The sequence below is a fragment of the Takifugu flavidus genome, chromosome 12 (assembly GCF_003711565.1).
Source record: "Takifugu flavidus isolate HTHZ2018 chromosome 12, ASM371156v2, whole genome shotgun sequence".
NCBI classification, from domain to species: domain Eukaryota; kingdom Metazoa; phylum Chordata; class Actinopteri; order Tetraodontiformes; family Tetraodontidae; genus Takifugu; species Takifugu flavidus.
The window spans coordinates 2,325,037-2,352,023 of record NC_079531.1 but is presented as its reverse complement, the minus strand read 5'-3'; the positions used below and the strand labels follow the sequence as shown (position 1 = coordinate 2,352,023).

General features: G+C 42.8%; 5 protein-coding genes across 6 annotated transcripts; 4 read left to right on the top strand and 1 right to left on the bottom strand.

The window, feature by feature from the left end:
• The first annotated feature begins 233 nt into the window (after positions 1 to 233).
• On the top strand, positions 234 to 3,987 carry LOC130534652 (claudin-4-like). 2 transcript variants are annotated; one of them, XM_057049025.1, is made up of 2 exons: positions 234 to 819; positions 2,671 to 3,802. In XM_057049025.1, the coding sequence occupies exons 1-2, from the start codon at positions 337 to 339 to the stop codon at positions 3,334 to 3,336; spliced, it is 1,149 nt and encodes a 382-aa protein (XP_056905005.1). In that variant the 5' UTR covers positions 234 to 336; the 3' UTR covers positions 3,337 to 3,802. The 2 variants fall into 2 exon arrangements, with proteins under 2 accessions (XP_056905005.1, XP_056905004.1); XM_057049024.1 differs by lacking the exon at positions 234 to 819 and adding an exon at positions 2,000 to 2,368 and having other exon boundaries at positions 2,508 to 3,987.
• A 145-nt stretch (positions 3,988 to 4,132) lies between these two features.
• Positions 4,133 to 5,130, top strand: cldnj (claudin j). Its single transcript, XM_057049029.1, has one exon. It carries the CDS (start codon positions 4,308 to 4,310, stop codon positions 4,941 to 4,943), a length of 636 nt encoding a protein of 211 aa, XP_056905009.1. The 5' UTR covers positions 4,133 to 4,307; the 3' UTR covers positions 4,944 to 5,130.
• Positions 5,131 to 5,339: 209 nt separating this feature from the next.
• On the top strand, positions 5,340 to 6,544 carry LOC130534649 (claudin-4-like). The gene has a single exon (XM_057049020.1). The coding sequence runs from the start codon at positions 5,483 to 5,485 to the stop codon at positions 6,227 to 6,229; it is 747 nt and encodes a 248-aa protein (XP_056905000.1). The 5' UTR covers positions 5,340 to 5,482; the 3' UTR covers positions 6,230 to 6,544.
• sbds (SBDS ribosome maturation factor) lies at positions 6,369 to 9,144 on the bottom strand. Its single transcript, XM_057049019.1, has 5 exons — positions 8,927 to 9,144; positions 8,292 to 8,421; positions 7,957 to 8,157; positions 7,563 to 7,727; positions 6,369 to 7,337 (listed from the first exon to the last, which is right to left on the bottom strand). Exons 1-5 carry the CDS (start codon positions 9,052 to 9,054, stop codon positions 7,212 to 7,214), a joined length of 750 nt encoding a protein of 249 aa, XP_056904999.1. The 5' UTR covers positions 9,055 to 9,144; the 3' UTR covers positions 6,369 to 7,211.
• Positions 9,145 to 9,362: 218 nt separating this feature from the next.
• tyw1 (tRNA-yW synthesizing protein 1 homolog (S. cerevisiae)) lies at positions 9,363 to 23,862 on the top strand. Its single transcript, XM_057048904.1, has 16 exons — positions 9,363 to 9,540; positions 9,779 to 9,903; positions 10,103 to 10,225; positions 10,399 to 10,500; positions 10,777 to 10,971; positions 11,139 to 11,411; positions 12,690 to 12,812; positions 13,883 to 14,015; positions 14,847 to 14,899; positions 14,981 to 15,099; positions 15,909 to 16,018; positions 16,796 to 16,973; positions 17,471 to 17,606; positions 18,214 to 18,324; positions 20,645 to 20,812; positions 23,333 to 23,862. Exons 1-16 carry the CDS (start codon positions 9,420 to 9,422, stop codon positions 23,552 to 23,554), a joined length of 2,292 nt encoding a protein of 763 aa, XP_056904884.1. The 5' UTR covers positions 9,363 to 9,419; the 3' UTR covers positions 23,555 to 23,862.
• The last annotated feature ends 3,125 nt before the right edge of the window (positions 23,863 to 26,987 follow it).

The window sequence follows — 26,987 nt, the reverse complement described above, 5'->3', positions numbered from 1 at the left end:
TTTGACCAATAGTTAACCCCTAGCCTTGTGCTGCCCCAGCGAGCGGAGGCTCATCTAAATTGGCCTCATTTACATAGTCGTTTACGATGGATGTAAATCTCGTCGAAACTACTTCCACATACAAACAATGCCAGGAATCTTGTTGGGTATGTAACTCGTACTGGTTTCTGGTTCAGAGGGAAGGCCTCTTAACTCCACCTTCCACAATGTCATCTTTATAACCACCGGCGAACTGCCACGCTCCTCATTCAACTACAGACGTCGTGGTGAACTGACCTGCTCCAGAAGAGTCTTTTGCCTTTCTTCATTTCCGAGTCAATCAAACAAGACCTCGTCATGGTGTCGCTGGGAAGACAAATGCTGGGCTTCACCCTGGCAGTCATCGGTTTTCTGGGCAGCATCATTGTGTGTGCTCTGCCTATGTGGAAGGTCACGGCGTTCATTGGTGCCAACATTGTGACAGCACAGGTGATCTGGGAAGGCCTATGGATGAACTGTGTGACGCAGAGCACCGGGCAGATGCAGTGCAAGATCTACGACTCTCTCCTGGCCCTGCCACAGGACCTTCAGGCCGCCAGAGCTCTCGTGGTCGTCGCCATCATTATCGGAGCCGCCGGAATCATCCTGGGCATTGCAGGAGGCAAGTGCACCAACTTTGTGGAGGACCCAACCGCCAAAGCCAAGGTGGCCATCGCAGCTGGGGTCGTCTTCATTTGTGCCGGAGTCATGGTCCTAATTCCCGTCTGCTGGTCCGCAAACACCATCATCAGGGATTTCTACAACCCCATCTTGACCAACGCTCAAAGGAGAGAGTTGGGGGCTGCGCTCTACATTGGCTGGGGCACCGCTGCACTTCTCATCTTGGGTGGTGCCTTGCTGTGCAGTTCCTGTCCACCCAAAGAAAGCCCGGAGTATCCAGTCAAGTATGCAGGTGCCAGGTCCACAGCCACCAGCCGAGCCTACGTCTGAGAGGCCCCAGTTTTCCAGGTTCTGTGAGAATCTTTTGTCCACATGACTTACTGATGGCACTGCAAGCTGATTTCAGTTCAGAGAGATGCAGATCTTTTTGTTTAGAAGAGCAAATATAAGAGATGAAGAACAGAAGGTCCTGTTTTGTGGAATGTCTGTGCTGGCAACAGCCTAAATACTGGACATATAAAAGCTATATCACACCTTATTTTTCTGTTTTTTTCTCCACCGTCTCATATGGAGGAAAATATGTATAGAGCACTGTGTGATGTCATTCTGTAAAGTGTTTTTTCCTTTCTTGTGTTGAAAATAATTTTGTTTTATTCTCTATTTGCTGATTTTTAATAAAACATTGTAGCAAATGACTTTATCTGGCCAGTGTGTTTCTTCTCACCATTCAATTTACTTTAATGATTTTCTTCTGAAATGATCTTAAAATAAGTTCTGACACAGGAACAACAGAACAATGTTGATCTCAAACTACAGTGTTTGAACAGTCAGTGTTTATGATTCAGGAATCATGCTGGTATCAACCAAAAAAGGAAACTTCCGTGTTTGTGACTAAATAAAGGAATGAGGATTGCCGCCTAAGCAGGAACTATTCAAAACCGCGTAAGCAGGAACTATTCAAAACATCTTGCAGGTTTCTGAGGATGAAATTGGCCAAACTTGTTTCAAAGCGTTTGCGTCACTCAACCGTCATACAGGAAGTGAACCGGGAAATCTCTCCAAGACTAAATATTCAGATTCCAATTCCCACACAGAATTCCCAGTTAATATTTTCTGGTGTGATTGGTTCACTCCATAAAATAATGTAAGGTTTATTTTTTTTAAACTTAGATGATTTTGTTTTTAAAAGCGTGACACAATTATTTCACGCAGTTTTTGTACACTGGCGCGTTTAAAAACCGTCACTGGAGGAATGAAAATTGAAAAACCCAAACTTTACAGGAAAGAATACACATTTTCTGTAGCAGGACAACCTCCAGGAAGATCTATTTTCTCGTGTGAGGACGTCACACCCAGAAGGATACAGTGTGCTTCACTTGTGTGAACACACCCTATGCTGTTTTTGACATGGTTTCACGCCATTCAGAGGAGAATGTGCCTATACTGGTTTGGAGATTATTGATGAGCCATATCTGGAAATACAAAGGCTCTACAGTTTAGTTCAGGGATATTCTCATATGAGGAACCTAAGACATCACACAGGTGATACCAAAAATGGGACACCACAGGGGGCAGACTTTTTATTTGTGTTCTCATAAAGTGTTCCTTAAGTCAAATAGATTTTTGATAGCTTGCAGGATTTTGAATTCATGACTTCCCTTTCCTGCTGGTTTTAAAATGCGTTTGTTTTATAAAAGCGTTCAGTTGCAAGCAGCAAAGATTTTCTTAAGTATGTCCATTTTAAAGCCAAATGACTGCTTTGAGTTGGCGTCAAGAACTGGGCATTTAATTCCATTTGTGGGGGAGGCCTTTCACCTCTATATACTAAAAACCTTGCATGATCTTTCATTTAATCTACTTTTTTCTAGGTTACACTCGAGCCATGTTGTCTATTGCATGAAGAATGCTGCTAAACTCGTCTTCATCAGTGCCTCCAACACTACACCTCCCTTTGTTTTATTGTGCTTCAGATGATATGTTTATCACCTGGACAGCTGTTAATATTCACTCAGAGGCGCTCTAAAGGGCAAGACGATGGCTTCCATGGGGATGCAGATGGCTGGATGTGTCCTGGCAATTCTTGGCTGGATTGGGGTGCTCATTACCTGCGGAGCACCCATGTGGCGGGTCAGTGCCTTCATTGGCTCCAACATAGTGACATCTCAGATCATGTGGGAGGGCATCTGGATGAGCTGTATGGTCCAGAGTACAGGCCAGATGCAGTGCAAGGTGTATGACTCCATGCTGGCACTGAGCCCCGACCTGCAGGCGGCCCGGGCTCTGATGGTGGTGTCGATCATCACAGGCATCGTTGGACTCGTCTTGGCCTTCGCTGGTGGAAAGTGCACCAACCTCATCCCAGAGAAGAGGGTGAAGGCGAGGGTTTCCGTGGCGGCAGGCGTGATGCTGATCATCAGTGGATTGCTCTGTATTATTGCAGTTTCATGGACTGCAAGCATCATCATCCAGGATTTTTACAACCCTCAGCTGATAGATGCTCAGAAGAGAGAGCTGGGTGCCTCTCTTTACATCGGCTGGGGGGCAGGGGCACTGCTGCTGTTGGGAGGTGGGCTGTTATGTGCTAGCTGCCCACCAAAAGAGGATGACGCTCTCTCTGTGAAGTACCTCCTAAACAAATCTGGGGGAAGTTACAAGGAGGAGATTCAATCACTTTCGCCGTCAAAGACTTACATTTGATGTTCCTCGAAGGGCTGCGTGTCACCCACCGATGACGGTTCAGGAATTTAAGTTTGGCCTGTTGCCAAGGAGTAGCTGCAAAGAGACATAAATAAAGCAATAAATGAAGGAAATATAGATTTTGCTCAGATAATCACATTCTTAATGTATGAAGGTCTTCTGTTTTTCTTGTAATCACATAAATGTCTTGTTTTTGGGTAGATTTTTAATTTTAATGCAAAGTGTTCACTTTTATAGGCAACTTTTTTTTTACCTTTTCCCAATAAACAACTTGCGATTTGGGTTTTTAATCTCTCTCTCTCTCTTTCTCCCTCTCTCTGCCTGTTTATATGGAGGAAATGCACCTGTATTTGTTCTCCTACTGAACCTGTTGATCCAGTTCTGCTTCCACCCTGAGATCACTATGCCGCGAACAAACACAGTGACTCATGGAGACCCAGAAAATGGTGTATTCTTTTAAAAAAGGGACTTTAGCTGTGCTACAATGCTAAAGACTTCCTCCAAAAATCATCAAGACAGAAAATAGAGACAGAAAATAATGTATATAGTCTATGTCTATGGTATATCTACTAAAACCCCAATTTTTTTCTTATAAACTGGGATTAAAATATTGAAGACCCTGAAAGTGTGTGTTCTGGCTTTGTGAGTGGCTCCTCTTCTGTTTGTGAATATATTATATTCTAAGTAGTCTCGGCGTAACCCTAACCCAAGGTATGAACGCGGAGCATTGGCAAACCCCCCCCCCCCCCCCCCCCCCCCCCCCGCCATTTCCATCAAAATCAAACCTGTACTGCAACCTAGTGGCCTGTTGCCTTCATGACTACAACTGTTTTATGATGGGAGAAGTAGGTCAGTTTGCACAATAACAAAAAACAGTTAAGAATAATGGATATTTAAACGCGTGTAATTTGATTAATCAATGATTAAACTCAATGATTAAACTGTTGTCCATCCTCTGTGTTTAGGCTCCCATGGCTCTGCAGGAGCTGGGCATCAGCCTGTCCATGGTGGGGGTTGCTGGCACCATCCTCATCTGCGCTCTGCCCATGTGGAAGGTGACGGCATTCATCGGCACTCATCTGGTGGTCATGCAGGTGTTCTGGGAAGGTCTGTGGATGACCTGCGTCAGTGAGTACACAGGGCAGATGCAGTGTAAGCTTTATGATGCCCTGTTGGACCTCTCGCCTGAACTCCAGGCGGCCCGTGGTCTCATCTGTATCAGCCTGGTGTTGGGATGTTTAGGATTCCTCATCTTTCTCCTGGGAGCACGCTGCACAAACTGCCTGAGTCACCCGGGGGTCAAAGCCCGGTTGGTGCAGAGCTCTGGGGCCATCTACTGCCTGGGAGCCCTCACAACCATAGTCGCTGTGTCTTGGACAGCAAACTCCATCATCAGGGACTTCAACAACCCACGCATCCCCGAGGTGCTGAAGAGAGAGCTGGGAGCAGCCATATACATCGGCTTTGTGACATCCGGGTTGTTGTTCTGTGGGGGAGCCATTCTGTGCACAAGCTGCCCACCGCAGACGGCCAGATTCCCCTCCAATAGGTACACGCTGGCCACGACACCCACACGCAGCAGCTACGCCATCAAGAACTACGTGTGAGGTGACAAATGATTCCTTCACAGAGAAGGCTTTTAGTCTGGAAATCAGCTCAGTGTCGACCAGCGTCCTTTAATGTCAGCCAATCGACAGTTGTCACTGTTAATGATGCCATAAAATGTCCCTGTCCAGCATACTAAAGTTTAGATGTTTGTCAAGGCATAATAAACAGCCCCTGTGTGTTCAAGCATATCGTTATTTCTAATTTATTTTGGGTCAGCAAATGCATTAATACACTAAGAGCCCGAAAAATATTGTATTGAAATGATGAAATGGTTAAAATGATGCTCTTAAATTCACTAGACAACTAAAATATGATCCAGCTGTCATTGTTTGCAAACTATTGAACAATAATACTAATGATCATAGAGCACTTTGGAAAATTTGTTCTCTTTAGTAAAAGAAACCAGGATGCAAATGAAGGGATTTCCTTTCTCCACTCTGCTGCCTTCTTCTCCCCATGAATACCAAAGAACTGGTTTCCCCTGTCTGAACAGAAACATAATAACAACACACACACACACATCTTTTCATGCACGCACATGTTAAAAAGACGCCCAGGCCGGCCCACAGCGGGGCCTGCAGTGCAGCAGATGAACAGGCCGTCCGGTGACATGGAGCAGCGTCTGGAGGTGGCTGGCTTCGGTTTAGCTCTTACTGGATGGTTTTGTGCCATTCTAACACGCTGCGTGGCCCTGTGGAAGGTCAGTGGAGCCTTAGACAATACCACCGCCACTCTGCCTGCATACTGGGATGGGGTGTGGCTGGAATGGGATCAGTGGGACTTAGCCCATGATGGTAGGTTACACTGCTCTTTCTACCAGACCCTCTTGTCTCTTTCTGGAAATTTTTGGACATGGAAAGCCCTCATCACAGCCTCCATTGTAACGGGCGTTTTTGCTACAGTTATTGGAGCATGTGGGGCCATTTGGTTCCCTTTGCGCGGCCAGATTAAAGTGGCTTCTGGTGCTCTTTTTGTTTTGTCTGGAATCCTGCTGCTCATCCCCACAGCCTGGACGTGCCATCACACCAGTCGACCGCTGGAGGGCGCTGAGCAGCTCAAAAGACATTGGGGACCAGCGTTATACCTCGGTTGGATCTCATTTTCCTTGATGCTGGTTGGTGGGGTGGTTCTCATGACCAGATGGCCTCGTAGAGAGAGACCGGTGCCGCAGCCCGGGGGAAACATTCACTTAAGCCCGGAAGAGGATGCTAATCACCCCCTGAGCAGGATCAACAGGGCTGCCTTCACAAACAGCCAGTACGAGCGCGGTTCAAGGGCCACATAAACGGACTAATCTTATATTAACAATAACTGAAACATCCTGGGACTGTCAAAACTTCACGTCAACGATAAACAAGCCAAGGCAACAGTGGTAGATGTGTGCACTTTGTTTTCCAGCATGCATGTTGCTATATGTGATGCGATTTCTTGAGATAGTTTTATTGTGGGATACTGTCATACAACATGTTTACATCCAAGCAAAAGCATTTGTGGAAAAGATTATGATTTCTGATTAAGCAGCGTTTGACGACACCAACATGAATGATAAGGATATGATTGTGCCAGAACATTTGTGAAATTAAAGTGAATAGTAAGTAAACTATGTGTGTACTGTCATTAATTTCATGCTTAAATAGGTCACATAGGGGAATTTAGGGTTTTATTTTTCAATGTGGGAAAAATTCTGTTCTATTCTTTTTATAATAAAAAAAACATGAACCAGAACAGAAGATAGTTTTTGCTGTCCACGTCACTCCCAAGTGTCATGTGACTGTAGCGCCTGACTTCAAAATGCAATAAAAAAAGGCCTTAACTCAAATAAAATGTTAAATCATATTTCTGCAGGCGTTTCCAAAATATTGTTTAATGTGTGTTTGTTTTGCTGTGTTTCACCACTTTCATCTCTATAATTTTATATTATGTGCTGCATACCCTGGGTCTTCTACTGAGAAGTTAAGCATTTCTCATTGAAGTGCACTGTTTTGAAATCACCTATTATATTTTGACAATTAAGATTGCACATAAAACACTTTTATAGAACAATTATTGCATTTTGTGAAGAAACAAAGTGTCCAACTAAATACCCTCCAAGGGGACCTGAAACCTAACGTTTTTTTTTTTTTTTATTTTTTTTAAATCACTTAAGGGCTTTGGTAATAAGAAAATGTGAAATTAGTAAAAAGTTCTCTATAAATAAACATCCGTTTTTGAGCTGCAGTGAAGCTTGTTAGCATGGATAAGCAGCAGAGTCCAAACCAGTTAGTTCACTAAAATTTCTCATCTCCCTCCTCCACATCCTTCAGACTGATAACCTCCAGAGAACCACGTCCTTTAGTCTCACAGCGGATCAGCTCATCGATCTCTCTGAAGCAGCCAGGATCTACCAGACAGACCTGAGGGAATGAGTCACAGAGGAGAAAGAGGCACCAGTTATAGCAGGATGGCAGAAGAAAATCACTCACGTTAAAGCTTTAACGGGACAGTTTTAGATATACTCAGTTCTAATATTAATAAAAATCAGTTTTAAATATAGGTGTATGTGCACCGTAGATGGTCAAAATTTGTAAGTTTAATGTGAATGTGCCAGGATTTAGAAAACAAATGCAGGAGTTCCTCACCATTTCCAAGTCCTCATCAAAATCCTCACTTTCTACAACCTGGAGGAGGGGCTTCAGTTTCTCCTTCAGCCTCTTGGCCTCCTTGGCTGGCAGAACCAATCGCAGTCTCATGTGGGCTCGCTGGATCTCCATGGTCTCCTTTAGCTGTCGGATCACTTCTAAAGCCTAAAAGGAAGAGGGGACAGAAAAGTTCACCTCGTTCATTTCTGCAGAAAAGGAGAGCTGCCACCGCTCACTCCAATGATGATCAATTATCATCAACAAAAAGATTCCAGCATATTCAAACTCTAGAAAACATTACTATAATACACACAGTACATATTCAGCTTTGCTTACAAATATTTGCACTTTGTGTTGCAATTTGTAGTTCATTCAATGCTACTGTGAGCTTTACCTGCTGTTTGGTGCTTTTGCTGGCTTTGACAGAGTAGTGGATGTCTTTCATTGCCCGCTCGATGAGACTCACTGTGTAGGGCCTCTTAGTGTCAGGGTTGACACACTTCTCTGCTACAATAGTGGCGATATCCCTGAACATCGTCTCCAGCTGAGCATGCCTTTCCTTGTCTGACACTTGGAGTTCTCCTTTGGTCAGGATCTTTTCAAGAGGAAAAAAAATAAGAAATCATGAAGGAATCAAATTAAAGAAAGGTAAATTACATAGAGAGATGATGGCAAGTTCCTTGGATTAACTAATATGACTCAGAAGGTTGGAATAAAGAGGTTTCTCACTTGTTTGCAGATTTCTGTCAGATCATCTGTTCCAAAAGCTTTGGTCAAATCATCCTTCTTGGCCACCTGACCCTTGGACACATTTACAAAAACCGAATGTGTCTGTAAAACCTCGTCCAAGTCCTTCTCTCTGAAAAAAAAACAAAGAATAAATTATATAAAATATAGATATTGTTCCCTAATGATCCGCAAGCGTCAAAGGGACCATTACTGCCATAAGAGAAGCCGTATGTTTAAGTGAATATCAGAACCTACATTTGAACACCACAATAAGAACTATAGATTTCCCAGCAAAACACGTATTCGTTAGCATTTTATGCGTGTTGGGTATTAAGTACTTAAACAAAAAACATGTGATCGATAAAAGAGAACTTAATGTAGTACAAAACAAGACAGTACATAAAAATAAAACTACCTCTCTTGTGTTAAGAGATTGTATTGTTTGCATAATCTGATACTGGTACATTAGCACTCAACATTTGGGCTTCAAGACATCGACATTTTTTTGTTTAAATGGCAACAAACATTGAATGTACAGGTAAATTCAGTGTATTCTCCACATCTTTTAAAACTGACTAGAGGATAAATGATTCTGACTGCACAGACCCGATGGCGTATGAGCTAAAGTTACTCACGCGCCTGATCTCCAGCTCATAACTTTGTTCTTGTAACAGGCGATTTCAAACCGCTTCCCTCCTTTTTTCATCCGTACCACCGCCACATTTGTCAGGCGTATTTGATTTGTTGGAGTAAATATCGACATAATTGGAGGTTTGAAGACAGATGTCCCTGCCCCACTGTTATCAGATCACGACGTCGCTGGTATCGTCTCCGTGTATCTCTGAATAGGGTCCCCTGTAAAACAGTAACGTGAAACAGTTCCGCTCTTAGATTCGTTCCTTTAGTTAGTATTTAAAACCTGTGCAAAATGCGACAAATTCTGTAATACCAAAACGGAAAGGTTCTGACCTGTTAAAATAAAAGAGAGTAAGCTATAGTTCCTGATACAATCCTTAAAAACTGACCACTGCAGGTCATTGTATTTGAAAGGGCGCAACTACTGAGCGAGCAATACCTAGAACTACACTTCCCGACATACTTACGGCCGAACAGCATGAGTGCAAGTGCATGCAGGGAAGTTCCAGAGTTCTCTTTAGTCTTTCAAATTTAACGTCGTTTGTAACAATGTTTTGTGTCTTTGCGATTGTTTTCCTGCTCATACATCATGCATTTTCTTCGGATAGTAAAGGTAAACTTTTGTAAAACTAAAACGGAAAGGGAAAACAAACTGTACATTATGTTTAGCTAACATTACTAATATTGTTGGTTAGCATGCTAGCCTCTCAAGTAAAGAAAGCCAGTTCATGCTGCTTATCACCGCTGAGAAACCACTGCTGCGATGCATTTGCATATAGATTGCACATACTTAACCATTCTAAAATATCACTTGTGTGTAAACAGTCTTTGTGATGTATTTCTCTCTTTAGAGCAACAGAAGAGCCACATCAGTGCAGACTACTTTATGGCAATATGGCACAACAGGCTCTATTTATATTCAACTGCCGCACTTATCTTCGGAATTTGGTTTTCATTGAAGATGGCAATAAAAAAGGTACGCTGCTCTGTAATTTTATATCAGAGGAAGAGGCGTGTATGTTAGCACAATTTCTATGCAGGATCAAAATTGGCCACCATAACTGCTAGCCATATATGTGTGTGTGTGTGTGTGTGTGTGTGTGTGTGTGTGTGTGTGTGTGTGTGTGTGTGTGTGTGTGTATAGCTGATAATGGTTTCTATCTTTCTTATTTTAGAAAAACCAAGTCAGCAATGCCAACTCCTTGGCTTACAAACCAGTAAAGAAAAATGATAATGACTCTATGGTTCATGTGTCAGGAGTGAAAATTTTCTATGGTTCACAAACTGGAACAGCAAAGGTAACAATATCCTCACTGATCTGTCATGCTAAGACTATATATTAAGATGTTTATAGTATGTTTTTAGTGTGTTGCTTTTATTTAATAGAAGGTGCTAATGACAGAGGAAAATATATAATTAAAGGCAAATTTAAGCCATGATAAACCTAATCTGTGAACCCATTTTATTTTAGGGCTTTGCAAAAGAGCTGTCAGATGAAATCAAAGCTCTAGGTATACCAGCTGTGGTGCTTGATATGAAAGATTATGATCCAGATGATGAGCTTGCTGTTGAGGTAAGGCTGGACCAGATTTAACCGGCATCTTCTCAGTTATGTAAAAACATGGTATCAATACACTTCAAAAGAATTTAGAAATGTCGCCTCAAATATACACTGTCGAACCTGTCCTGTATCTCTTGCTAAGATTTTCCTTTGTTTCTCCTGTGTAATTCTTCAAACCTTTGGGAAATAGGATAAATAATACATCCATTAGTATCAAATAGGGGACCAGAAACACCGAAAAGTCATTGAACGATAAACCATTTATCGTTTATATTTTCATCTTTTTAGTGCACCAACAAGTCGGTCTGTGTGTTTCTTGTGGCCACCTACACTGATGGACAGCCCACAGAAAATGCAGAATGGTTCTGCAAGTGGTTGGAGGAGGCATCTACTGACTTCAGATATGGGAAGACCTACCTGAAAGGCCTGAGATATGCTGTGTTTGGTCTTGGGAACTCTGTCTATGATGGACACTATAATACAGTAAGTTTTATTATTTTGTGTTTTATATAAAGAGCAATATTGCAAAATGATGTGGTTTACCAAAATCTTGGAATTAGGCTAGTTAAAGAAGTTTCAGACCTGACTCAACATACAGGCCAGCAGACTGGATTTAATAAGTTTAAATTCTTTTATCCTTCCCTCATTAGGTTGGTAAAAATGTTGACAAGTGGCTGTGGATGCTGAGTGGAAAGCGAATCATGACCAGGGCAGAGGGTGACTGTAATGTGGTAAAGAGCCGTAATGGCAGTGTCCAGGCAGACTTTTTGGCCTGGAAGGTCAAATTGTTGAAGCGCCTTCAGGCTCTGGCCAGGGGTGAAAAGAAGATCTGCAGTGGGAACTGTAAGACTGAAGGCAAATGTAAGAACAAGAGGAAAGTGAAGGGGGAAGAGAATGCAGCTCTGCAGAATAACAGCTCTGAGGTAATGATCGAAATAATGGCTAGCTTTGTGGTTTTAATGGCACATTGTGAACAATCTTATTTTTCATCGTAAATGTGACTTCAGCTTCAGTTAATTCATAAGGCGAAACTGTTAGCGCAGATTCCTTGGAACAGCAGTTCAGCAAGTTTTTTTTAATGTGAACAGTCCTTTGTCTTCATATACTTACAAGCTATATAAACTGATGGTTTTGTCCTCAAACAAAAACAACAATTCCACTCCAAAGTCCATTTTAATAGCATGTCTCTAGATTAATTACCAACTCCATTCCGACAGAGGGCGCCAAAACACCAGTTTGCTTAATATGGACAGTATAAAACTTTAACCTCAAGACAAATCAGACATGTTAGTGGATGAAAATGATAAATTGTGGAATTAGTTATGGTTTTATTGTTTATGCGTATGCGTCATCTCCGAATCTTGAACAGTTATGACATTTGAACCACTGCAAAATGTCTAACATTAACAGCCACGTGAAGAGGAAAATGCATCCAGAAGAATACTGTATTAACCTGCTTATTAGGATAATACAATCTTGGCCTTATCTCTTCTGTGTATACAGATAAAGACAAAATAAACATACCGCTACTTGAAAGGGGATACTTTCAAATTTAATTAAAACTTTCACTTCCTGTCAATGCAGTTAAAATAACATTAAAAAAAAAAAAAAGAAGTCAGGTGAAGATCATCAGTGAGTGTAGGTAACATGTCAGAGGATGACAGATAATGGACTGATTTAGAACTGCTGCACTTCTAAAATGAAATGAAAGTCTAACAAGCACCAGGAGGAGTGTTGCTCTCGGTTATTCAGACCTGGAGTAAAGAGCCGTGATGCTAAGGCTGCTTTTCTGATACACATGATGTTACAGAAATCCTGCCTTACACAAAATCTGTCATCGCCGTCAATGCTGTCATGTCAAAATAGCTTTCACACGCATCACAGCACAAACACAGATGACCAGTTGTCATGGCAGCAGGCACCTTGGAGCCAGATCTAGCTAAGACTCTTTCCCATCTCCCTGCAACACTCGGAGGACTCAGCTGAGGTGACATTCAACCGGAACCAAGAGTAGTTGAGAACTGGCAAGGGGCTTGTCATTGCGATTTATCTGCTCAGTACTGCATATGCAGACTTTCTGCCATCTTGTACGAAATCTTCTGAAACACCCTAAACATGGCTCGTTATCCATTTATTTATTTACTTACTATTAATGTTCTAACAATATTTTTGAGTTTCATTTGTGTTATTTTCTGCTTCAGGGTGAACTGATAGAGTCCAGCAGTGATGAGGAGGAGTCTGGCCTGCAAGAGGAAAAACAATCAGGAACCATGCTTGACATGGAGGACCTAGGCAACATCATGAACCTTGTTAATAAAACAAAGGTCTGTTAAACATACTGGTACAAAAAGAGCACTTTTAGTAGCGTATGGCCATCTTTTCTCAGGACATTTGCATAAGCAACCTTCACCTCCATCTAAACAGAGTATGTCAAGTAAGAAGCAAATGTGTTATCACCGAAGGAACAGTGGCAGATGGGTTGACAGACATGAGACCCTCCAAAGGCGAGAAGCGGAAGCTTGTGTAGGGGCTGAAGACGCCCACTTCACTGTCATGTGAAGAGTGAGTCAAAAAAATGTAGAGAGGAGAAGGCAGAATCCTCAATGCCCATGTCTTAAAAAGACCCAGCCATCTCACACCCCCATCCCAAATGATGGAATTAATTTGAAATAAAAAATTTTAAAAAACCAAAAATCTTGGATTGAACCTTGATGATTTTCAGCCCAAGTTTCATCGCAACAACAGTGTTTTCCGTAGTTATTTTCCTCCCGTCTTATGTGATGACGCGTTCGTTCGCTGTCATGGGCGTGCTCTTTGGGCCTGCGTTACCTGCTGCTTCTGTTTTCACCACTGGTGGGCCGTCCATCTCCATCAGCACCATGTTGCGTTGTAGTTCAGAGCACAACATGGTGCGATGAGAAGTCCCAGTTGTATTAACTCAGACGGGCTGAAGCACAAAAGGATCTGTGAGGGTGAGAGCTGAGCATTGGAAAACAGAGTGAAGCCAGGTTACATGTCTGTGGCAGCACACAACCACAACAGGCACAGATTGTCGCACTGTTGGATGTATATTGCTTATGGTGTCTTTTTACATGTCACAGTTGCAGTAAGTTTCTATTTTAAGGCTTGATTAGTCCTCTACAGTATTCACACCTAGAAAATCTTCCAAACTTGAAAATGTGTTGGAACTACAACTTGATGATTTAATTCCTCTACTTATCATACACCTTAAATCAAGCTGTTAATATATTTCAGAGCAAGTCGATCACACGGTTTCATTTGTCATATAAGATTTGTTTAAATGATAATGATACCATAAATAATGATTTATGGTATCCACAGTGAAGTATCCCATTGGTTGACAGTCTATTCTTTCTTTTCTTGTGTGACCCAGAGCAACGAGAACGGTCGAGGAAAGGGTCAAACGGTGAAGCTGTCCAAGTTAAATGGATTGAAGAAGACGGAAGAGGAAGAGGATGTCAGAGAGATGATCACACCTGCTCTAAGAGAAGCACTGACAAAGCAAGGTGGGGAAAAAGATGTTTTCTTTCTAAACTAAGTTAATGAAGAAATGAAAGCGTTTGACTGAATGATCGAAATTTTATCTTCAGTCGATAGAATTTCCCTCAGATCAGCTCTCACATAAATCTGTGCAGCCATTTATGAAAGAACATCTGCTGCTTGTCGCAGCAGCATGGTCAAGAAAGTTGTAGTTAATGTTAATGTTATTACACAGGAAGTCTATATCTCTGGCTAAATGTATCAGACATACACAAATCCCATCCTTCTGTCTTTAATAGAAAACAGTAACTTGGTGTGACATTTGCCCACATGAATTAAATGAGAGAACTCCCATTTACAGAACTGTGAAAGAGCAGGACAAGCTGACAAATATCATGCCCTTGCTGCACTAATGACAGAAAAGGGCAATGAAAAGACCAGCATGTAAAGAGTTAATGTGCCGTAGTGTGTTTCGGGTCCAAAAAGTACGACTTTGTTCATTTTTATTAAGGCATATTCCTCCCAAAAGCAAAATCATGAAGGATTTGAAATGAGTAAGCGATTACTCTAAACCTCCAAATGCAATAGCAAGACTTCATTCAGCACTTAGCAACACCTGCAGTAAAAATCAAATGGTGTGCTTCCAAAAATGTAGTGATACCATATATAAGAAAATTCAACATGCTTCAATTGGCAAAAAACATTTAATATATTTCTGGCTCTGCCTCGGCATCAGTGTAATGCTGACGATGAATATCAATGAATTCCAAAATGCTTTCTTGGACTTGCAACATAAAACAACAGAGCAGTCCGTCCCTTTGACAGCCACATTCCTCTCATCTCTTTGTCATGTGCAGGGTACAAACTAATTGGAAGTCACTCAGGAGTAAAACTGTGTCGTTGGACCAAGGTAATGGAATCGTTTCTATAACGTATTAACGTTGATGAGGCGAGCACACGAATTACTCAGAGATGTTTTTCTTTTTTAAAGTCTATGTTGCGAGGGAGAGGGGGCTGTTACAAACACACTTTCTACGGCATTGAGTCCCACCGATGCATGGAGACGACCCCCAGCCTCGCCTGTGCCAACAAGTGCGTCTTCTGCTGGAGGTAATGAGCTCGAGAGTGAAGCAGCAACAACAGTTTCACACAAAATAAACCTTGTAAAACTTCTGTAAAAGAAGTTGGACCATTGTATCCAACAGAAATAGAAGACAATCCAATTATTTTCAAGTCAAATGTTTTCATTTGGGAAGTATTACTCATGCAGTTGTATTGATTTATGGTTGGTATTTCACTTTTTCTGAGTTCTCCTCCCCCAAATGTATTTTCCTTCCCTCATTATAAAATCTGTCATTGAGTGATGATCTCTCTGTACCGAACTAGTCAATAATTTACTTTCAGAAGATGAATGGTCAGTTTAAGAGGAAGGCCCACAGGTAGACATTGATTCATTAGGACACCGGCGAGAGACACAGCCGTTCCCTCCCCCCGAGTTCTCCTAAAAAAGGTGGCCGTGTTAAATACGGAAAGGTCGTTGTCGGGATGCACTGTGGTGCTCTGCCTCCCTGTCAAAACAGATATGCCAGTGTCCCCGAAGGCAGCAATGTGGGGTGACAGCAAGTCAGCAATTTCCGGACACGGATGTATTTTTGCTACCCCCCCACACACTCTCTCTCTCTCTCACACCCATGCACAATCACATCCTGCTGTCTGTGTTTCTGTTCAGCAGCTTTGTAATTCTGTGCTGTTTCCCTGTCACACATTCAGTGTTTTGGGTCACGCATGTGCTGTTCACTTTTAGTTCCTTAGATGCATAATTAAATAATTGCGACCAGTTATATTTTTAGTATAGTAGTTGTAGGAGTAATAGTTGAGTAATTGGAAAATCTCCATTATCTGATATCTGCCCCTAACAGGCATCACACCAACCCTGTGGGGACCGAGTGGCGCTGGAAGATGGATCCTGCAGAGAAAATCCTGCAAGATGCGCTGGAGAAGCACCAAAACATGATTCGCCAGTTCAGAGGTCAGTTCTTCTAGAAACAGACTTGGGCGTTTTTTCCTCTTTGTCATGTTCTACTAGTACACAAGGAGCCAGCAACAAATGCAACTGAATGCTTCCAGTAAGCGTCGATCCGCCGTGGAAGCGTGCGTGAAGGCAGGTTGGCTCACTCCTTCACAGGAAATCCTCCCAGAATATTTGAATCAGGTTAAGTTTCTAATGCAGAAAAGGGAGTTTGCTAACTTTTGACATTTACCGTAGTTAGTACAACAGTCTTTGAGATATATCATCTTTAGGGGTAACAGGGACATTTTACAGCTCTTATTTTCAGACCAGGCATCATAGAACAGATACGTTCCTGTTATAATTCTACTGGGACAATAGCGTGCACGGTCTTACAGTGTCTGTAAGCTGTGTCTTATCTCACAGCAAGGGAAGACGTATGTCTGAAAAAAGGATTATATTCAGCACAAAATCTTCCCAACGTAAAGAAATGCTAATTTTCCCACGTTTCTTAAATCCACGCGTGTGGCTTTGGAAGCTGATTGTCTGCACGAGCAGTTCGTTTACATACCAGAGAGAGGTCAAGTCTCACTGCTCAGTCCTTTCATGAATTAAATATTTAGTTCTGGGAACCTCTCGGCTGCAACAATGTTGTGATTTTAATTTTTAAGCAGCTCACTCCAGTCGTGCATTCCACACTTTCCCCCCCCCCCATTGTAACGGTGATGGCGTTCAGTATCAGAGGATACAGTTTCTAAGTGTCTGAAGGGTTGGTCCATTATACCTGTCTGTTTCCAGGTGTCCCTGGAGTGAAGCTGGAGCGGTATGAGGAGGGGCTGCAGGTCAAACATTGTGCCCTCTCTCTTGTGGGCGAGCCAATCATGTACCCTGAAATCAACACCTTCGTCCGCCTCCTCCACACCCACAACATCTCCAGCTTCCTGGTCACCAATGCACAGTTCCCACAGGAAATCAGGTAGAGGTGCACACGCTTGTCTTTTCTGTATGTTTCTGCTTTGGTTTATAGTTCTGTTTTTATGTCATTCATTTCAACAAGGAGGAGATGGTTTAATAGTCAAAATATAATTACTTCAATTATTAGCACAGCATCTCATTAAAGGCTGAGCATTAATCCTCACATAAATCCACCTGCACGAGTGGATACGAAGCGATTGAGGGATCTCATTTGGTCTTCTGGTCCTTTAAAACACCATTACTGAATGTAAAATCTCCGGCTTGAGTTCTGAGACGGACATTACTATTTCTACCGACCTCTCTGCCTGGCAGACTCATCACTTTTCTGGTCCTCTCGACCTGCATTTAAGCCCTATTAGATCAGCTGCTGCTCCAGCTGGTCACCAGGGCCTGGACATAGCCACCCTTCTTAACTTGAGTGAAACCATATCTTATGATTCATAGGCAGCATTTTTTTTTTACCTGGATCATTCTGCTCATTTATCTTGTCCTTTCCAGGAGTTTAGTGCCAGTTACTCAGCTGTATGTCAGCGTAGATGCCAGCACCAAAGACAGTCTGAAGAAGATCGACCGGCCGCTTTTCAAGGACTACTGGCCTCGTTTCCTGGACAGCCTGAGGGCCCTTGGTGAGAAGGTGAGCTACATCCTCCTGGAGGGGGGAGAGCTGTGTAATTAACTTAGAATGAACTGACTTTCAATGGCTCGGTTTAATATTCTGACAATATTATTTACTAAGAAATAAGGAAGCTCTTTTCTAAAGGTGAGTGAATAATCTTTTTAAGCTTTTTTCTCTCCTAGATTTGCTGTCATCTCTCATTCTGGACAATTACATGTGATTTGTAGCAGATGGCACACCAAAAGATTAGATTCTTCTTTGTACTTCTGATAAGTTTTACTGTTTAATATTTGCAGTTTCCATTTGTACCGAGGAACACAGTTTATTAATCACAGAATTTAAACAGGAGACAAAAGGGGATGTGCAGAGATGTGAGGATTTTAATTAAAATCGTCTGTATTATTGGTAATTGGGGGGGAACTGATGCAACACGGCACAAATGAGGATTTATATGGATATCCTTTTGAGATTGACTAATTTACCTCAGTTTCCAAGCAAGCTCATTCAGAACAGCAAAAGCTGAGCTCGACGTGGATTACATTTATTGTGGTGAATGATATTGCCTAACAAGAATGAATCCCTTTAATTGTGTTGCATCATATCTTTTAATGCTCTTATTTTACAGAGACAGAGGACAGTTTACAGACTGACCCTGGTCAAGGCCTGGAACGTGGAAGAGATGCTGGCCTATTCAGAGCTCATTGCTCTGGGCCAGCCCGATTTTATTGAAGTCAAGGTGGGTCTCAGCAGCCTTCTCTCATTTTCATATAATAAATACAGTAGATTAGTAATCTACTGTATTTTTTTTTGTTACCATGCTGTTTAATTTTTTTTCCTTCATTCAGATCTGATGTCTGCCTGTACAGGAGCTTCTTAATAGAAAATCATTTTTCATTTACACCCGATTAATGAATTTTCTTATCTCAGTCCGACCTAATTTACCCACACGGTTTCATTTAATGCTGCAGCAGGTCTTAATTAATTTAAGATGTGACACAGAATACCATTTTCACCCCCTGCGGTTAAATGTGTTTTCCACCAAGCTTCGTGGATTCTGGGTTGGTTGAAGGATCCCTGTGTGAAAAAAGTTAACCCTCGTCTTGAATCCACATCCCTGTTTTTCCCCAGTACACCAACTTTTTATCACCAATATTGTCTCATCCAGCTTCAAACAACCAGTTAATGAAATGAGGCTCAGCAATCGATGAAGCTATAAAAGTGGGCTGTGAGTGGAAAAACTGGTCATTTATCTACGGTTTAAAGGGCTGGTAGTCCCACAGCCCCCCTCTGACCTATATAAAGACGTCCTGTTTGTTGTTGAGCTTTAAGGAATTGTCAGATGAGGAACTTTTTGCCTTTGTTTTCCATCAGTTTCCACCTCTGCAGCAAATTGAATTTGCCCTGTGGTGCAGCTTATCTTTTGCTAATTTCACATCATCCTTCTGCCCCGATAACGTGAAATTAGAGGAGCGGCGTTCATTATCCCGTATTAAACATGAAAAGAAAACAGAAGCCATCAAACTTTAAAGTCAGCTATAGTTGGAAGATGCTATTTTAATGTCTCTGCAGCGGATGCACAGTCATTAGTTTGAGCAGGTAGTTTGTCACTCCCCAACACACACACACACACACACACACACACACACAGTAATAAGGGGAGCACTATTACATGTTTGTGACAACTTGGTAACAGAGGAGCGGCTGTGTATTTACTGCTGCGCTGCTCTCAGCTATTACAGCGTAGATGGCCATTACGTTAATCTTTGCCAGTGCTGTGATTCAGCCTGCTGACACTTACACTAGCTCCACCTGGGATGTGCCCAATACATCGTCTTATCTGTGGGCCGGCAGCAGATAGGAGCACCAAGTAAAGCTCCTCTTTCAAGGAAGCTTGAACAAAGGATGTTGAGGCTGTGGTAGGGTCCCAGTCCGGCATCTCTCACTGGTTAATGAGCCTCTCAGTCGACTCTTTTTCTTTGTTTAAGCCGTTCTTTAAGTAAATATATGGATGTAATTTTAGTCTGTAGTTTTCACAAGTATAACTGGACCACAAAATAGCGCTTAAATCTTTTTATTTTGGCCCCCTGTTTGTGATTATTATACTTTCCTCAGCTCGTGAGCAAAGATAGGGGATGTGCAAGATATTTTCCTTATGTTTTAATTGATGATAAAATTGAGTTTTTGTTAATTACTCAATATTCAAACCAAATTTTACCTCTATAACCCTCAATATGAACATCTCAAAATTCCCCACGCCATCATTTTGCCTGCAATTGCTTATGGAAAAATAAACTTGAGCATCATTATCATCTCCAACTGTCCCGTGCAGACAGGTTAGAGAGGACGTCCGCACTTTCCACCATAGAGCGTGTTTTTGTTCATATTTCCACATTTACAGTCTCCTCTGTAACAGAGTTGATTCTTTTCCTCTATATATCTCAAATATCTTTGTCCATCCCCTCTTTCCTCCCCCTATCTGCATTAACCTTGTCTGGAAAGTCGATTTTATTCTCCAGTCGTCCTGACCGCGCCGATATTGCAAAGGTTTCTCTTGAATTTAGTCCAGTGGCGTGGTCCCGCCCTGCTGTGCATAAAGATTAGCTTCCTGTGGGCGTCGACGTGCTGCGGTGCAACGTGTCCAGCAGCAGCCTGCAGAATATGTACGTCTATTAGAGCGAGTTGCAGCAGTTTGCTGCAAAAACGTACAGATCAAACTCAAGTAATCTTATTTTCTGCAGCCGACGAACACACGAACGCATCACCACTGTGAAGTCGATTGATGGAAAACAGGAAGTTGGGATGATGCCAGATTTAAAAGTCACCAACATTGGGACTGAATTTTTTGATTTCAATGTAGTTTGAAGGATTTGTGCGCTGTTGCTACTTTCCTGCTGCTGAGGCATTCTGAAATGTAGAGTTCTGGGAGCCTGTGAATCAAAGCTAGAAGCTATTAGTCCAGATTAAAGGTGCGGTTTTTCTTTAGCCGCTATGTAGAAGAGAGGTTTTTAAAGTGGCGCTCGTGGTTTTTTCCTGATCATATGCTGAACTGTCAACAGGGAGTGACGTACTGTGGGGAGAGCTCTGCCAGCAGTCTGACCATGGCCAACGTCCCCTGGCACCAGGAAGTGGTGGCCTTTGTCCAGCAGCTGGCTGACATGTTGCCTCAGTATGAGATTGCCTGTGAACACGAGCACTCCAACTGTTTGCTTATTGCACACACCAAGGTAAGAGCACGTTTCCCAGCACAACACAGAGAACGCAATAAAAGAATCTAGTTTGGATTGATATCGGGTGCTGACATACACACCGTGGAAAGATTGCTTCATCCTGTCTGCCCCTCTACCTCGCCTGCTCTGTTAAATTGACTGTCTCAGTAATTAATGAATGATTAATTGCTTTGTTGGCTGTTTCTGACAGAGCAGCCAGCTGAGCTGAGCACTCTCACCTCCCTGTTCCCACAGAAACATGGTGTTTAATATCTCTTAGATTGGCCCCAAGCACCATATCTCGCCAGCACACACAGCAACGGAATTAGGCTCTTTTGTACCGTCCCGTAAACACAACCCTTATGGTTCTTCAAAGGAGAAAGCACAGTTTAGGTGACCAGAACTGATAAATTCTCCATCATCTCCATCTGGCAGAAGTGTGAGTGTGAATGTGGCCACGGCCTCAGCAGCGCATTTATTTATTTATATGCGTTCATCATGTGAATCATCTCAAAACCTTTTACTAAAGTCATGTCGTCACACAGTTCCTTGACATTTAAAAATAAACAGGCTGTTCACTTTAATGCTCTAATAATTAACTGGATTTACCTCTAGTTGCCTCTTCTACCTTCATTCTGTCTCTTCATCTCAGCCGGGCTTCAGTCGTCCGTGCTTGCGTCACGGCGCCCGGTGGTTTGAAGCAGCCTCCGGCCACCTGTTAAGTAATAACTCTGTAATAACTGAGCCACCAGGAGGAAAAGTAACAGCGTTTTGCACTCTCCGGAATTTTGACGCTTTTCTAAAAGCTTTTCCAAGAGGAAAACAGCAGAGGATTATGGGAGAGATGCACGCAAATTGAGAAGGCTTGAAAATAAGACTTCACAAGAGGGGTCCTCATGAGCTCATAACTGTTGTGGTTGCCATAACATGTCATATTAGTTAGTCCAGATTTTCACTTCTATTCATCAATTATGCAGCAGGTTAAGGCCTGGCTGCGTTTTTAGCTTCCTCCTGGGGGCTGATGTTTCTCTCTTACGTGTCTTCTGCAGCAGGAACCGAGCTTAAAATACGAATCCCTTAAAGTTTTAATGCTAACTTATGTAAGAGTTTAAAACGCTCCGCAGGAAATCGTACTACGCTGATTTTGACTCTTTATTTATGCTATCCAAGTGTGTGATTTCTGTCCGATCCTCAGATCAGTCTTTGATGCATGTCTGTGTGTTCTCCACACACACACACACACACACACACACACACCACACACACACACACACACACGTTGCTTTGTTGCCACCTCTTTCTTTCTTTTGGGTTCAGGCTATTTCTGTAACAACTGTAATGAAAAGTCTGGCCTGCATCGGTCAAGTCTGGGCCATCAGTGGAGTTCACTGTGACTCAAATAAAAAAAAACAGGGTTGAAGGGTTTTCCACACTTGGCTGCTCATAGATTGTACATAGATAAACTCATTTCCTGCACCACATATTTGTTGTAGTGGTCATATAAAATTCTTTGATAAGTTGAGTTCAGAAATGTGGCAGTTCGGTGGCTCGATGAAGGCCCCTGATAAAAGATGCTAACGCAGAAAACTGTAGGTCACTACACACAACTTTACTTTGCTGTTTAGAGACAACTTGTTTTTGGCTCTGGTGGAAGGAATATAATGGCTTCTCTTTCCCGGAAACATTTAGAAATTGGAAGTGTTTTCATTTTTCCTTCCCGTCTCAGGCCTCATTAGCGAGTGTAATGGCGAAAGCTAGCAGAAAGCATTTAAGGGCTAATGTTGAAATGCCTAATGCCGTTGCTACGTCGGCCAGATAAACTGTTTTCCACTTGGTAAATAAACAGTTTCCCTTCCTTCTTGAGTAAAAACACTGATGTGATACTTGTCCTTTTCTGCACTTGTAGCATGAAATAGGACGGTCGAAGAGCTCTGTGTATCCGACAGGTCTAGGAGACATTTAAAATCTGTGTTTGTGTTGAGACTTCCCGACTTTTTTATCACTTAAAGTGCACTGTGACATGTCAGGAAGGCGAGAGGTCATTCTCTGGTGACACGTTGGGATAAACAAGCAGGATCTGAGTCTTTTCACTGGCTGTCAGACACTCGTGGTCACACCAGTAACTCCACACCCACGTACACACCAGCTCTGTGATGTTTGGTTGCCCTTTCCACTTCGGTAAGATTGATGGGGGATTGGGCGAAGGAGCATTGATTGATAAAAGGAGGGATGTGAAGTGACAAGATGAACTAGGTGGATCTCTGAGCACTTCCAGAGCAAAGATCCAGTGCCAAATATGAGCAAGAAGCTCTGCAGTCTGATGGATGAGACTCTAATACACGAGCATTAAATCTCCAACGTTCATCTTTTTCTACCTGGTTGTTTCTCCTAAGAAATACGGACACAAACATCAAATTTCACCCTCTCCAAACTTTCAAATGTTTTAGAGCCAATGTTCCTCTAGCAGCATTTCATTTGAGAGTAAACTGGACTGAACTGGACCGGCTCCTCTGCACTCCGTTTGTGTCTCCTCTTCAGTTCAAAGTGGACGGCGAGTGGTGGACGTGGATCGACTACGAGCGCTTCCAGGATCTCGTCGGCATTTACGAGAAGACGGGAGGACAGCGGAGCTTCTCAGCCCTCGACTACATGGCCAAGACTCCCAGCTGGGCTGTGTTTGGAGCTCAGGAACAAGGTTTCGACCCAGCCGACACGCGGTTCCAGCGGCGGAACAAAACCAAAGACATTTCAGGATGCTGAGAGGCAAAGAAGAGTTTAAAAATCGATCCCAGGACTCCAAAGGACAGTTTTAATGTTCCATTTTAGTGAAGCCAACAGAGAAAGTTTCATCTTTTGTCTTTCTTCGTCTTTTTCTCTCTGTCAGTGATTTGTTTCTGACAGCATCTGGGCCAGAGGACTGCACTGTTACTGCTCGACAACCTTCCTCCACGTTTATTTGGTGTTTCTAAGAAGTTGGAGGTTCGAGATGTTTGTTTGTTTTTTATGTGAAAATGAGTCCAGCTGTAAACGTGACTCTGAGGTGTCTGTAATAAATGATTTTAGATGAATGTTTCTGTGATTATTCCTGTCAGGAGGAGGCAGATCTGGCGTGTCATAGTAATTGTGTCCACACTGGAGCCAAGACCAGACTTTTAATTTTCAGGGATGAGCTGCTGATTTGAAGGAGAGTGGAAACAAACTGATCATCAGTGTCGCTGTCGCAGCACATTAGTCAAGGAGTCGTCATAAAATTCTCCAGCCTCAACCTTTTCGTGTTCATTTAGCTGAACAGGTACGTGCAGCTCCAGCTCATCTAAAACGTGCTGGACTGGAATCTTCGGGTCTGGCCTGTTTCGCTGTACAGCAGGTCGGTTATTTTGGCTCCGTGCAGATGGAATAGATTCATTCTGAATTCGGTTTCACTCCAAAATGGCTCTCTTGAGTATCAACAGGGTAAGCATTAAACTTATGTCCGACGGACCCGTTCTCGCAAGCGTGACGTGTCTGCTGAGCAAAGGTCACTGTGGTCGCCTGTCAGCAGAGCGTCAGCTCCCCCTGGGACTGAAGGGTGCTTTCATAAGTCCATTTTTCAAGCTGCTGCTTCACACAGGCTCAGGATGGGATGGCTGGCCTGGGCGATGCTGCGCTGCCTGTTGGTGTCTGCCGCTCAGGCACTCCAGAGGCATCTGTATATTTATGAGGGAAGTCTCTGAGCTTGTGTCGCTCACGCGAGCCAAATGATAATGTGCTCGACACTCGGAGGAACCTGAAAGTGATAATAGTTTTTACAGATGGCTGGTAAATGTGGCTTCACGTGTGTCTGCTCACAAACTGTTCTCCTGGAATACCGATGACTGTCTTACCACTCGCGAATATTCATGAGAGTCTGGGGTTCCTGCTGGGACCAGATATACATCTAGTTTTTGTTTGAGTTTCATATAGACCCACAACACAGAAGGAAGGACGCAATGGCAACATTCCTGAGATCCCTGAGTGAAATCAGAAATGTGAAGAAGCACTCCTCTACCCGTGTTAGCGAGTCTTTCTCTTTCTTTTTCTCTCTGTGGGACAAGCCAAACCCACAGATTTGAGGGGAGCAGGAACCAAATGTTAAGCTGCCCTCTGCCAAATAGGAAATCGCCACCAATGACGTCAACAGTCCAGAATGAATGAAACGACAGCAGCCACCCTCTAAAGTCAGCAAAAGGCGTTCACGCCGTGCACAAACAGGCGCTTTACCAGACATTGTTTCACCAGTGAGCGCTTGAGTGCGTGTTCCACCGTGTTAGCTTCCTTATTCCACAAGCTGCACGTATTTATCTTCCCAACAGCTTCAGGTGTTATTCCAGTTTGTGTATCTCCCCAGGAAAAGGCCCCCCTCACGTTAAACGTGTGATAAAAGCAGGTCTGCCCCTCCGAGGCCGATCGCGTGCACGTGATGTGAATGTTTCTGCTCCAGCTGTTATCGACGCCTCTTCCTGCAGGATCACGGTGCTTTTCTTTGCATCAGTGGAGCACAGCTGTGATTCCAGTGCCGCAACATAAATGATCTGTCAACGGACGCACCGCTGACCCCCGCAATGTGTGAAAATGGATTTTCCACTTTGCTCACTCTGATGGATTTTATGAAGGTATGGCGAAACATTTAAACAGCCTAAAGGTGACATTTACCCCATGTAAGTGGCAACAAACAAGATCCAACCTTGACTCGCGTGTGCGATAATCCCATTTTTAAACTGGGCGACTGTCGTCGGGAGGCGCCACCTTGCATTTTGATGCCATCCTTTTCACGGAGGAGGAGGCAAATCCACATTCTAATGGTGTAATGAATCCTTGCCTGACAACTGAGTGGTGGAAAATCACACAGCAGCGCGATGAATCATAGAAAATCTGTCTTCATGAGTGCTGAAAGACTTCAGAGGGACAGCGACATGTGCTAATGGCCTGCTCTATGTTGATGTATAGCACAGGTGCAGCCTGCTGAAGCATCTGGAGGTTCAGTAATGTAGTCCAAACCCATCTGTCTGATCATTTTTATGATATGATGCAGAGAAAACATTTGCTCTTGTTTTCCCCGTGCGTATACTTCTGTATCATACATCTACGGAAAGAAGGATCCGTGTGTTTTTCCAATTTTCCTTTGTTTACATTCCAGCGTCATTGGGCCATTTTTGGACCAATCAATGAAACTTTACCTGAGGCTCCCAGAAACGCTGCCAGGGTGTTATGAACGATTCGGACCATTTTAAGGTGGATAAATCTCGATTTAAACCACCTGTGGAGTCATCAGTTATTCCCAGATCATCCATATGTTCCGACATCACAATACCTGTGGTCTTTTTGTGCGTTAATGAGGAATATTGCTTAGTGCAATATTATAGTTTATTGTTATTTGATTAGAAACCACAGCTAAATCACACCCCAGAATATTGCTGTGAGGGCGTCTGTAGCATCCAGGATAATCACTGGCTCAACATAAAGACAGTTCCATACGCTTCGGACATGAATGTCATTAAAGAAGCAACGCTGAGTGTGCAGACCAACCCGTGCGTTCCGGGTGATTAATGTCATATAATGATTATTAATGAGATGAACCTGCATCTTGAGCTCATGTGTTCATCTGGTCAGAACCAGGAAGCATAATATGATTTCATTATTCTCAAAACACCAGCACGAGCAATGCTGTGACTCATAAGTCAGACTATTTCAATGTTTCCGAGGGTGAAAAATAATTGTACATGTGACTAAAAGAAAGTGGCAGCACTTTAGCACCGGGCATTACTCTGAATAGAGGATACGCTTTTAGAAATTCATTTGAATAAAGGTTCAGAAAATCCCACAAATGGCTGAAATGTCCTCAAATGATTCGTCGTTCGTTTTCGCTGTTCATTCTCTCTTAGTAGATTCAGTTTTTGAATGATCGTTGAATAAAAGTATACGTAAAACGTTCTGTCAATAGACTAAGTGTTCCTTCAACATTAAAGAGTCTGTCAAAGATTCGCACGTCATAATTCCCCATAAAACTGTTGATTTGGCAGATTAGATGTTGCAAAAAATGTGCCAAATAGGCCCAGTTTTGCATCATTTCCTCTGAACTGAGCTACATTTCAAATGTCCCTTTTATAACATGTCACCAGCTTGAAAAGAGACTCTTTTATCTTCAGAGAAACGCTCACTTGCAGTCTGTCGGAGC